At 44.3% G+C, this 12,371-nt stretch overlaps 1 protein-coding gene across 1 annotated transcript in view; it reads left to right on the top strand.

The window, feature by feature from the left end:
• Positions 1 to 12,371, top strand: part of LOC143986620 (dead end protein homolog 1-like) — an 84,734-nt gene that overhangs the window by 14,811 nt on the left and 57,552 nt on the right. The window contains exon 2 of the mRNA XM_077485033.1: positions 7,980 to 8,253. Coding sequence (XP_077341159.1) covers positions 7,980 to 8,253 — 274 coding nt within the window. The remainder of the gene's footprint in view (positions 1 to 7,979; positions 8,254 to 12,371) is intronic.

The raw sequence follows: 12,371 nt of genomic DNA, 5'->3' as shown, positions 1-12,371 counted from the left end.
GCCAGAGGGGGTTCTACAGATGCCATGGCCACAATGCTTTCCTTTGCTGTTACAAAAATAATATCCTTATGTTATCTTTGATAGGCAGTACTGCAGCCAAACATTTCAGATTAAAGTGAAGGTGGCTATGCAGCAACTACCCAGAGCAGTAGTGCAGGAGTCGTAGGGTTAAAAAGAGGCAGTGAAGAAGAGACATACTGCCCATTGGTGCCTGTCAAATGCTCTCTGAAAAGCGATCCAATAGCACCCTACTGTTTTTCAGTGTAAACACATAAATGTGCACAGAATAAGCGCAAGAGGCAAAACAGTCAGTTGAAGATTCCACTTTCCTACTGGGAACTTTCATTCTCTTCCTGCCCAGGCTAATTTCTAGCTTTCAGTGCCATTGTACTTTGAATGACTATTGTGCGGTCATCCAACACTGTGCATATATTACATTTTTATCCCAGTCCATCTGAGTACCCGAGTACCTGTCACAGCCCATCAGAGTACCCGAGTACCTGTCCCAGTCCATCTGAGTACCCGAGTACCTGTCACAGCCCATCAGAGTACCCGAGTACCTGTCCCAGTCCATCTGAGTACCCGAGTACCTGTCACAGCCCATCAGAGTACCCGAGTACCTGTCACAGCCCATCAGAGTACCCGAGTACCTGTCCCAGTCCATCTGAGTACCCGAGTACCTGTCACAGTCCATCTGAGTACCCGAGTACCTGTCACAGTCCATCTGAGTACCCGAGTACCTGTTACAGTCCATATGAGTACCTGAGTACCTGCCACAGTTCATCTGAGTACCCGAGTACTTGAGTACCTGTCACAGTCCATATGAGTACCCGAGTACCTGAGTACCTGTCACAGTCCATATGAGTACCCAAGTACCTGTCACAGTCCATATGAGTACCCAAGTACCTGAGTACCTGTCACAGTCCATATGAGTACTGAGTACCTGAGTACCTGTCACGCCCTTCATAGTACCCGAATACCAGTCACCAGCCCATCAGCGTACCCGAGTACCTATCTGTACCCCCGTCAGAGTACCCGAGTACCTGTCACCAGGCCATCAGAGTACCTGTCACCAGCCCATCAGAGTACCCAAGTACCTGTCATCAGCCCATCAGCGTAACCAAGTACCTGTCGCCAGCCCATCAGAGTAGCCATGTACCTGTCACCAGCCCATCAGAGTACCCGCGTACCTGTCTGCAGCTCATCCAGTTACCCAAGTACCTGTCTCCAGCCCATCAGAGTACCCGAGTACCTATCTCCTATCTGCAGCCCATGCCTCATAGAATATACATTGGGATGTTTGCTTTCCAAAATGGGGTAATTTTGTGGGTAATTCCACTGACCTTCAAAAGTGTGATAGGTAGGAATGAAATGAGATGTGTAATTTATGTCCTAGAACACCTGAACGTACTACTTCAATGTTCGGCCTCTGTATGTGGGTAGGAAGAGTAGCAGAATGTATTTTGGGGTGTCATTTTTGCTATATACATGCTATGTGTTAGAAATATCTTATAAATTGACAACTTTGTGTAAAAAAACAAATGCGTTTTTATTTTTTTCCCCAAATTTTCCAAAAACATCTGGAAAATTAACCATTCAAAAGACTCCCTATGCCTCATAGATTATACTTTAGGGTGTTTGCTTTCCAAAATGGGGTCATTTTGTGGGAAATTCAATTGTCCTGGTGCTCCAGGACCTTCAAAATTGTAATAGGTGGTTGAGAAATGAGATGTGTCATTTATGCTCCTAGAACGCTTGAAAGTGCCACTTCAATGTTGGGCCTTTGTATGTGGCCAGGCTGTGTAAAAGTCTCACACATGTGGTATTGTCATACTCAGGAAGAGTAGCAGAATGTTCTTTGGGGTGTAATTTGTTGTATGCATATGCTCTGTGTGAGAAATAACCTAATAATATGACAATTTTGTAAAAACAAAACAAACAAAAAAGTCATATTGCAGAGGATTGTGGGAAAAAATTACAACTTAAAAAAGCTCACCATGCTACTTACTTAATACCTTGGAATGTCTACTTTCTAAAAAGGGGTCATTTGGGGGTTATTTGTACTTTCCTGACTTGTTGATTTCTCAAGAAATTAGATACACCAGATGTACTGAAGGCCTGATCAGATGTGATCAATTTTCAGTGATTGGCACCATAGTTTGTAGACTCTATAATTTTCACAAAGACCAAGTAATATACACTTATTTGGGTTATTTTTACCAAAGATATGTACCAGTATAAATTTTGGCCAAAATTTATGAAGAAAAAGTACTAATTAGCAAAATTTTTAGGACAGAAACAAAGAAAAAAGCATTTTTTTTCACAAAATGTACGATCTTTTTTTATTTATAGCACAAAAAATAAAAAACCCACTAGTGATTAACCGCTTCGCGCCCGCCCTATAGCCGAAATACGGCTGCAGAGTGGACGCTAACTGCCGGGAGGCCGTTCCTGAATGGCCTCCTGTTTACTTCCGCAATGCACACTCCCTCAAGCGCACATCGGGGAAGTTCTGTGCTGGCCGTGTCCCTCGGACACAGCCAGTCACAGATCGCTGTAAACGGCCAATCACAGCAGCCGTTTACAGTGCGATCGGCGTGTCCAATGTGAGATGATCTCATATGTAAACATATGAGATCATCTCTCAGCGCCACTCTCCCTCCTCACACAGACAGCGTGTGAGAAGGGAGAGATCAAAGGCTGCAGCGGCTGTAAGTTAAAAAAAAAAGGAAAAAAGTGCTATCCGCCCCAGTGCCATCCGCCCCAGTGCCATCCGCCCCAGTGCCATCCTCCCCCAGTGCCACCCGCCCCAGTGCCATCCGCCCCCAGTGCCATCCTCGCCCCAGTGCCATCCTCCCCAGTGCCATCCTCCCCAGAGCCACCTGCCCCCAGTGCCACCTGTTAGTGCTATCTGTTCCCAGTGCCACCTGTTAGTGCTATCTGTCCCCAGTGCCACCTGTTGTCAGTGCCATTTGTCCCCAGTGCCATCTGTCATCAGTGCCACGTATAAGTGCCATCTGTCATCAGTGCCACGTGTCATCAGTGTCACATGGTGCCATCTGTCATCAGTGCCACATATTAGTGCCCCCTCTCATCAGTGCCATGTATCAGTGCCATTTGTCATCAGTGCCGCCTGTCAGTGTCACGTGCCATCTGTTGTCAGTGTCACGTGTCATCAATGCCACTTATCAGTGCCATCTGTCATCAGTGTCACGCATCATCGGTGCTATGTATTAGTGCCATCTGTCATCGGTGCCACGTATTAGTGCCATCTGTCATCAGTGCCACGTATTAGTGCCACGTGTCATCAGTACCACGTATAAGTGCCATCTGTCATCAGTGCCACGTATAAGTGCCATCTGTCATCAGTGCCACATATTAGTGCCATCTGTCATCAGTGCCACGTGTCATCAGTGCCACGTATAAGTGTCATCATTGCCACATATCAGTGCCATCTGTCATCAGTGTCACGTGTCATTGTCCTGGTATTTCAAAAGTGTAATAAGTAGTCAACAAGTTAGATGTGTAATTTATGCTCCTAGAACACGTGATGGCGCTCCCTGCATGTTTGGCCTCTCTATGTGGCCAGGCTGTGAAAAAGTCCCACACATGTGGTATTGCAATACTCAGGAGGAGTAGCAGAATTTTTTTGGGGGTGTCATTTGTGGTATACACATGCCACGTGGGAGAAATAACCTATTACAATGACAATTTTGTGGAAAAAAATAAAAAATAATAAAAAATCTTAATTTTGCAAAGAATTGTGGGAAAAAATGACAACATCAAAAAGCTCACTATGCCTCTTACTAAATACCTTGGAATGTCTACTTTCCAAAAAGGGGTCATTTGGGGGGTATTTGTACTTTCCTGACTTGTTCGGGTCACAAGAAGTGAGATAGGCCACCAGTACATCGGATGTGATCAATTTTGCATGATTCGCATCACAGCTTGTAGACTCTCTAACTTTCTCAAAGACCAAATAATATCCACTAATTTGGGTTATTTTTTACCAAAGATATGTAGCAGTATAAATTGTGGCCAAAATTTATGACGAAAAATTAATAATTTGCATAATCTTGTCACAGAAACAAAGAAATATGCGTTTTTTTTTTTTAATTTTCGATCTTTTTTCATTTATAGCACAAAAAATAAAAACCCCAGAGGTGATCAAATACCACCAAAAGAAATCTCTATTTGTGAGAAAAAAAGGACAAAAAATTCATTTGGGTACAGTGTTGCATGACTGAGTAATTGTCATTCAAAGTGTGAGAGCACCGAAAGTTGAAAATTGGTCTGGGCAGGAAGGGTGTTTAAGTGCCCAGTAAGCAAGTGGTTAAAGAGGGATTCCGCCCCAAAAAAAAAATATTAAAAGTCAGCAGCTATAAATACTACAGCTGCTGACTTTTAATAAATGGACACTCACCTGTCCCGGGTTCCAGCGATGCCGGCAGCCGAGGCCGATCGCCCGCTCGGGCCTCGGCTGCTGCCGCCGCCATTCGAGGTGAGGGAATCAGGAAGTAAAGCGAATCGGCTTCACTTCCCGGTTCCCTACTGCGCATGCGCGAGCTGCGCCGCGCAATAGGAAATCTCCGCGCTGTCACTGGGACCCGTGTGTGTCCCAGCAGACAGCGCGGCAGGGCAGGAAATGGCGTAGACTCCCGTGGGAGTCTATGCCCGGAAGTGGGTGAAAATACCTGTCTTTGACAGGTATCTCCACCCCCCTCCCCCCTGAAAGGTGTCAATTGTGACACCGGAGGGGGGGGGGGGGGGTTCCGATCAGCGGAGGTTCCACTTTAGGGTGGAATCCCGCTTTAAATACCACTAAAAGAAAGCTCTATTTGTGTGACAAAAGTTTCATATAGGTACAGTGTTGCATGACTTAGTAATTGTCATTCAAACTGTGAAAGCGCTGAAAGGTAGTCTGGGCAGGAAGGGGGTGCAAGTGCCCTGTATTGAGGTGGTTAAATAGGAATTGCAGTCTGCTCAGATAATTTGTAATAAAAACATCTTTGCCATTCTGAACCTTCCCTCCACCCACTTTACATATTATTTTATATATACTGTGATTCTGTATTTTCCAAATATGCTGCAGAAATCTCCCTCCACTAAGTCTGGCTGCAGCCATTTTAACTGTGGGCATCTGAAGCTGCTGCCTGTTCACTTCCTGGATTTACATAGACACACACCTCCAGCTCTGCAGCTCTCATTGGCCCTCTTATGCCTCATCCACCCTCCCTTCCTGGTAAACTCTCACAAGAGTGAGAGAGAGCTGTGTATGATGTCATAAGCCTAGGCTAATGACCAGAAACAGGAAGCGGGCTGTATAAGGGAGGAGGAGCCAGTGACGTCAAGCCGCAGGTGTTTGTATACACGGAGAGGCTGTGAGGAGGAGTGTAGCCTGACGTTTTGCCGCAATCTTATGCTTACACTGGATCGGGTTTGTGAGTGTATCGCTGTGTGTACACAAAGCCTATCTCTTAAATTGCAGCAGTGCGCTATTGTCTGTCTCTTTCTTTTTATGGTAACCGAGAGCCAAGGAAAAGGATCAAGAGGAAAATAACACACTCGGAAGTGGGATATTATTGAAAGTATTTCCTGCAGGGTGCTTTGGATTGTGTATATGGAACTGAGCGCCGAATACCATTTGCATTTTTTCTTGGTCTTTGTGGTTTTACAGTTTTTGTGAGATTGATCGCAGTTTCAGCTATAGGAGGTGTAACCTATAATAGTCTTGATTTATTATATATTTCCATCGGGTGCAGATGTTTATATTTTTTATACACACGGAATCCATTAATTATTGATTTTCATTTTTTATGACACAGGAATGTTGTTTGGAGTATAATATTTGAGGTATCATGGTATTTAGTCATATTTTTACTCATATTTGCTGATATTAGTGCACCACCTAATATTTGTTATATTGTAGTTCTTATAAGTGAGAGATCACTGTTATTGGTGCAGCTTTTAGGCTCGGTTCACACAGGGGCGACTTGTCCAGGCGACTTCGCCGCCTGACAAGTCGCCCCCCGTTCTGTACTACGGAACCGTTCTAATAGGAGCGACTCGAGTCGCTCCGACTTAGAAAAAAGGTTCCTGTACTACTTTTGCAGCGACCTCGGGCGACTTGCATTGACTTCTATACAGAAGTCGTTTTGCAAGTCGCCGCTGAGGTCGCGGCAGGTCGCGGCGCGGCAAGTCGTGCCGCGTACGGTGTAAACCGAGCCTTATTGTATTTTGTTTCACCTTATTATTGTTTTCACATTTACCACACCAGCGCTTGAGTATTTTCATTTAGTATTGGGCTGTATAAGGTATTTACTGGCAGAAAAAAAAATGTTTTAGGCCTCATTCACACAGATGTTTTTACAGCGGCTTTTTTGAGCTTTTTTTTGCTGCTTAAGAAGGCAACTCCATGTTATTCAATGGGCTCATACACACCATGACATTTGTGAGCTGTAACAGGCATGGTCGTTTTTAAGCTCCAAAAAAAAAAAACAAGGACCAGCGCCTTCAGAGGCTCCAGTGTTAGAGCAGTTTTGACGCTGATGCTGACAAAAGCTCAAAAACTTGCATTAACGCTATACCGACGTTTTTTATCATCATCGTTTTTAAGCTGTAAAAATGTTTATGTGGGTAATTTTGAGTGGAAAATAGCAGAGGGATTTTTTTTTTAAAACCCGCCTTAGCGTTAACGCTTAAAAACGTTGTTAAACGCAAATTGACGCCAAATCAAAACACTAATAAAATCGCGTTTTTAACGCTGCTTTTTTCCCAGGTGTTGTTACTAGCTTTACAGCCCGTTTTTTAAAATGTCTGTGTGTATGAGGCCTTACTATCCAAAGATAAAACAACAAGGGGAGAACATTTAATAGAACTTTGAAAAAAATGAATGAAGGTCCGCTTTAAGGCCCCTTTCACACTGGGGCGCTCTGCAGGCGCTACAGCGCTAAAAATAGCGTCTGCAAAGCGCCCTGAAACAGCCGCTGCTGTCTCTTCGCTTTCACACTGGAGCGGTGCGCTTGCAGGGCGGTCAAAATAGTCCTGCAAGCCGCATCTTTGGAGTGCTGTAGGAGCCGTGTATTTACCGATCCTAAAGCGCCCCTTCCCATAGAAAATAATGAGGCAGCGCTGCAAACCCGCCTGAAAAGCGCTGCTGCAAACCCGCCTGCAAAGCGCAGGTGCAGCAGCGCTGCAGCGGGCGGTTTTAACTCTTTTTCAGCCGCTAGCGGGGGTTAAACCTGCCCCCGTTAGCGGCTGCATAGTGCCGCTAAAACGATGATATAGAGCTGCTAAATCTAGCGCCGCTTTATGTCACAGATGGGAGACACACTCCGTCTAGAAAAATACATATACCAACACAGGGGACGTCCAAATAAATTTGACAAATTATGGTTGCCCTGGTTAGACGGGCATTTCGCCCATTGATTTAGTGCTGGGCAGACTTCTCACATAACCTGATCAAGAAACTAGAAAATGAAGCCACTTCGCACATAGGGGACAGACATTATAGGTGGTGATAGTGACAGGGAGACGCCTGGGGACAATAGTAACGTCTATCCATTACCAATGAGTACTCAGTGTCGAGTGTGCGGAATGTGCTATGGAAACATACATGCTGGAACGCCGTGATTATCACTAATGTATTGCTGTATTGACTGTAAGGTATGTTGCTGGGTTTTTTTCCTATGTAAACTGAATGTTTTCTCTTTATTTTATTCCAATAAAAACTTTATTTGAGAAAAAAAAAAATAGCGCTGCTTTACCGCCAGTGCGAAAGTAGCCAAAAGTCAATGGGACTGTGCTGCTGGTGGGTTATGGCGCATTAGTTCACTGTAAATCCCTGTTTTGGCAAAAAAAATAAAAAATCTAAGCTAAGTGCCTGGAAGTGTCTACTGTACCGTCCTATAAAAAGTGATCCACCCCGCACTGCACATATAACAGGCTGGCTCCTACATGCTGTAGTTTCTACGACCCAGGCTTAGTCCATGCGCAGAGGCCCCGCCCATCCTCAAGGATTATAGAGCTCCGCCCACACACCTGCGCACAGCCCGACCTCCCCGCAACTGGTATCTCCGAGGAGGGCACACGGAGCTGAGACAATCTTATTGGAGGGATGGGAGCCGGCCCTCGCTGCTGATTGGACGCTGGTCATGTGAAGAAGAAAGTTCTGGAGGAAAGTTCTCAGAAGCAGAAGACGGAGTGGTGCTGTCAGCGTGTACCGAGAGGATGGAGAGGGAGCAGAGCGGACAGGTAATGGGGAGCTGTGTACAGGGAAAATACCGGGGCCCGTCACATCTCTCACCCTACAAGGTGTTATGTGCTGTGTCTTCCTATTGGATGTCCTGTGATTGCATCGTGTGGGGGGATTCGATTGTGCAATGGACATGTTTCCCTGCCCTGTGCTGATAGGCCTTGGGGGGGGGGGGGGCTCTGTTATCTTCATGATAGTATACTTACATAGGAAGCTTTATAATGCATTCATTATACCAGAATACAGCCCCGAGAATTATTATAATTATTATTCAATGTTATTTATTATCTGATATAATTGAAATAATAAATATATCATTATAAAAGAAAATAATTATAGTAATAAGGATTAAGAAACTTATCATAATGTATATAATTGCAATAATATAAATATAAATAAAAATACTGATTATAATAAGAAGAATTAAGAAAATATTATAACGTAAATAATTATAATTATATGTGTGTATAAATATAGAACCACTCCCTTCCCCCACATCAAAACAAATAGGCCTGCCCGAATTTACTTGTACTGACAGTCTCCCTTACAAAATCTCTAGCACCTACCGATGGTAGAGTAAATATTATAATGTAAATAATGTATAAATGTGTGTGTGTGTGTGTATATATATATATATATATATATATATATATATATATATATATAACATTTCTGGATAAGGATATAGTATGTATTATTGGAACAATAAAAAAAAAGTGTGTGTGTGTGTGTGTGTGTGTGTGTGTGTGTGTGTGTGTGTGTGTGTGTGTGTGTGTGTGTGTGTGTGTGTGTGTGTATGTGTATGTATGTATGTATGTATGTATATATATGTATATATATATATATATATATATATATATATATATATATATAGGAAGGCGGGCGCAGGTCCACCTGAATTTGTGGGAGGAGTCTCGCCTTTTAAAAGGCTAGCCCCTGATCCTCCCTTCCGTCAGCATTTCTCCTCGGGTTATCCCACCCACCCATTCCCTTTATTCCACTTCTTCATTTCTAATTACTTCTTGGTTATGCCCACTTTTAGGCATACTGACCTTGTGACAAGAGTCTCCAAGTACAAATATATATATATATACACACACACACACACACACACACACACACACGTACATGTACATATATACATATATTAGGGGTTCAACGGGTCACCCTGTTCGGATCGGCACATGCCGCGATCCGCTGTCTCGGCCTTAGGAAAGGCCACGTCCATCTTGGTGCACCCGTTGGCATTTACAATGTGATTGCTCCGTCAAATGACGGAGCGTTCACTTGTAAACAAACTGGTGTCATAATGACACCAGTTCCTCTCTCCCCTTTGTGTACAGATCTGTACAGTGGAGGGAAGAGATCGGATGGCAACAGCACTGTGGGCTGCATCTGTAGTGCCCACAGCGCTGCTCTGTGACAATTGCAGTCACAGCCATCCCTCCATACCCTGCCAATACTCTGCAATTCCCTGCCAATACTCTGTCATACTCTGCCATACCATGCCAATACTCTGCCAATACTCTGCAATTCCCTGCCAATACTCTGTCATACTCTGCCATACCATGCCAATACTCTGCCATACCCTGCCAATACTCTGCCATACCCTGCAATTCCCTGCCAATACTCTGCCATTCCCTGCCAATACTCTGCCATTCCCTGCCAATACTCTGCCATTCCCTGCCAATACTCTGCCATTCCCTGCCAATACTCTGCCATACCATGCCAATACTCTGCCATACCATGCCAATACTCTGCCATACTCTGCAAATACCCTGCCAATACTCTGCTATACCCTGCCAATACTCTGCCATACCCTGCCAATACTCTGAAAAACCCTGCCAATACTTTGCCATACCCTGCCAATACTCTGCCATACCCAGCCATACTCTGCCATACCCTGCAATACTCGGTAATACCCAGCCATACTCTGCAATACCCTGTCATGCTCAGCCAATATTACAGTGGGGGGGGGGGGGGGGGGTTGTGACATAGATATTACAGGGGACTATATGGTGGTGTAATTTTTTACAGGTTTTTTCAAATTCAATTATTAATTGCTGATCTCGTAAAATGATCCGATCCGTGACTGTGATCCGAGGAACGATCCGATCCGTGAGTTTTTTAATCCGTTGCAAACCTAATGTGTGTGTGTGTGTGTGTATATATATATATAATCAAAAAACTCACGGATCGTATCGTTCCTCAGATCAGAGTCACGGATCGGATCATTTCTCGGATTAGCAAATAATAATTGAATTTGCAAAAACCTGTGAAAATGCCACCACCATATAGTCCCCACTGTAATATACATCTCCCCCACTGTAATATCCACGTCATCTCCCCCAATGTAATATTGGCTGAGCATGGATGGGTATTGGCAGGGTAAGTATTGTCAGGGTATTGCAGAATATTGGCAGGATAAGTATTGGCAGGGTATTGCAGAGTATTGGCAGGGTATTGCAAATTATTGCTGGGTATTGCAGATTATTGGCAGGGCATTGCTGGGTATTGCAGAGTATTGGCAGGGTAAGTATTGCAGAGTATTGGCAGGGTATTGCAGAGTAAGTATTGGCAGGGTATGTATTGCAGAGTATTGGCAGGGAGAGTATTGCAGAGTATTGGCAGGGTATTGCTGGGATGGCTGTGGCTGGCATCCGATTTCTCCCCTCCACCGTACAGATCAGTACAGAGAGGTCAGAGAGGAACCGGCGTCATCATGACGCCGGTTTGTTTACAGGTGATCGCTCCGTCATTTGAACTAAGCCGAAGCCACGGCCTTTCCTAAGGCCGAGACCGCGGAGCGCTCTGTGGATCGCCGCGTGTGCCGATCCGAGCGGGGTGACCTGTTCGGATCGCGGCTTGGTTGCACCCCTAATAAATAAATATATATATATGTATATATACAAACATACACACACACACACATTAACACACATTTTATATATTTATGGGCGGCACAGTGGTGTAGTGGTGAGCACTCTCACCTAGCAGTAAAAAGGGTCACTGGTTCAAATCCCAACCAGGACACTACCTGCCTGGAGTTTGCATGTTCTCCCTGTGCCTGCGTGGGTTTCCTCCGGGCACTCTGGTTTCCTCCCACAATCCAAAGACATGCAGGTAGGTTAATTGGCTTCTGTCCAAAATTGGCCCTAATATATGAATTGGGGCCTTGGATTGTGGCTCCTTGAGGGTAGGGACCAATGTGAGTGTGCAATGTACAGGGATAGGGGCAATTGTAGACACTCACTCAGGTTGAACTGGATGGACTGGTGTCTTTATTCAACCTTATATATATATTTATTACACTATATATATATATATAGTGTAATAAATATATATATAAGGTTGAATAAAGACACCAGTCCATCCAGTTCAACCTGAGTGAGTGTCTACAATTGCCCCTATCCCTGTACATTGCACACTCACATTGGTCCCTACCCTCAAGGAGCCACAATCCAAGGCCCCAATTCATATATTAGGGCCAATTTTGGACAGAAGCCAATTAACCTACCTGCATGTCTTTGGATTGTGGGAGGAAACCAGAGTGCCCGGAGGAAACCCACGCAGGCACAGGGAGAACATGCAAACTCCAGGCAGGTAGTGTCCTGGTTGGGATTTGATTATAGATTATATATATATATATATATATATTACACATACCGTATCTCACAAAAGTGAGTACTCCCCTCACATTTTTGTAAATATTTTATTCTATCTTTTCATGTGACAACACTGAAGAAATGACACTTTGCTACAATGTAAAGTAGTGAGTGTACAGCTTGTATAACAGTGTAAATTTGCTGTCCCCTCAAAATAACTCAACACACAGCCATTAATGTCTAAACCACTGGCAACAAAAGTGAGTACACCCCTAAGTGTCAATATTTTGTGTGGCCACCATTATTTTTTAGCACTGCATTAATCCCCTTAGGCATGGAGTTCACCAGATCTTCACAGGTTGCCACTGGAGTCCTCTTCTAATCCTCCATGATGACATCACTGAGCTGGTGGATGTTAGAGTCCTTGCGCTCCTCCACATTCTGTTTGAGGATGCCCCACAGATGCTCAATAGGGTTTAGGTCTGGAGACATGCTTGGCCAGTCCATCACCT

This window comes from Lithobates pipiens, unplaced genomic scaffold (assembly GCF_037356315.1).
Source record: "Lithobates pipiens isolate NorthernLeopardFrog02 unplaced genomic scaffold, aLitPip1_a1.2 Scaffold_17, whole genome shotgun sequence".
NCBI lineage: Eukaryota > Metazoa > Chordata > Amphibia > Anura > Ranidae > Lithobates > Lithobates pipiens.
The sequence above is the reverse complement of the archived record's forward strand: the minus strand, read 5'-3'. Positions and strand labels throughout refer to the sequence as shown.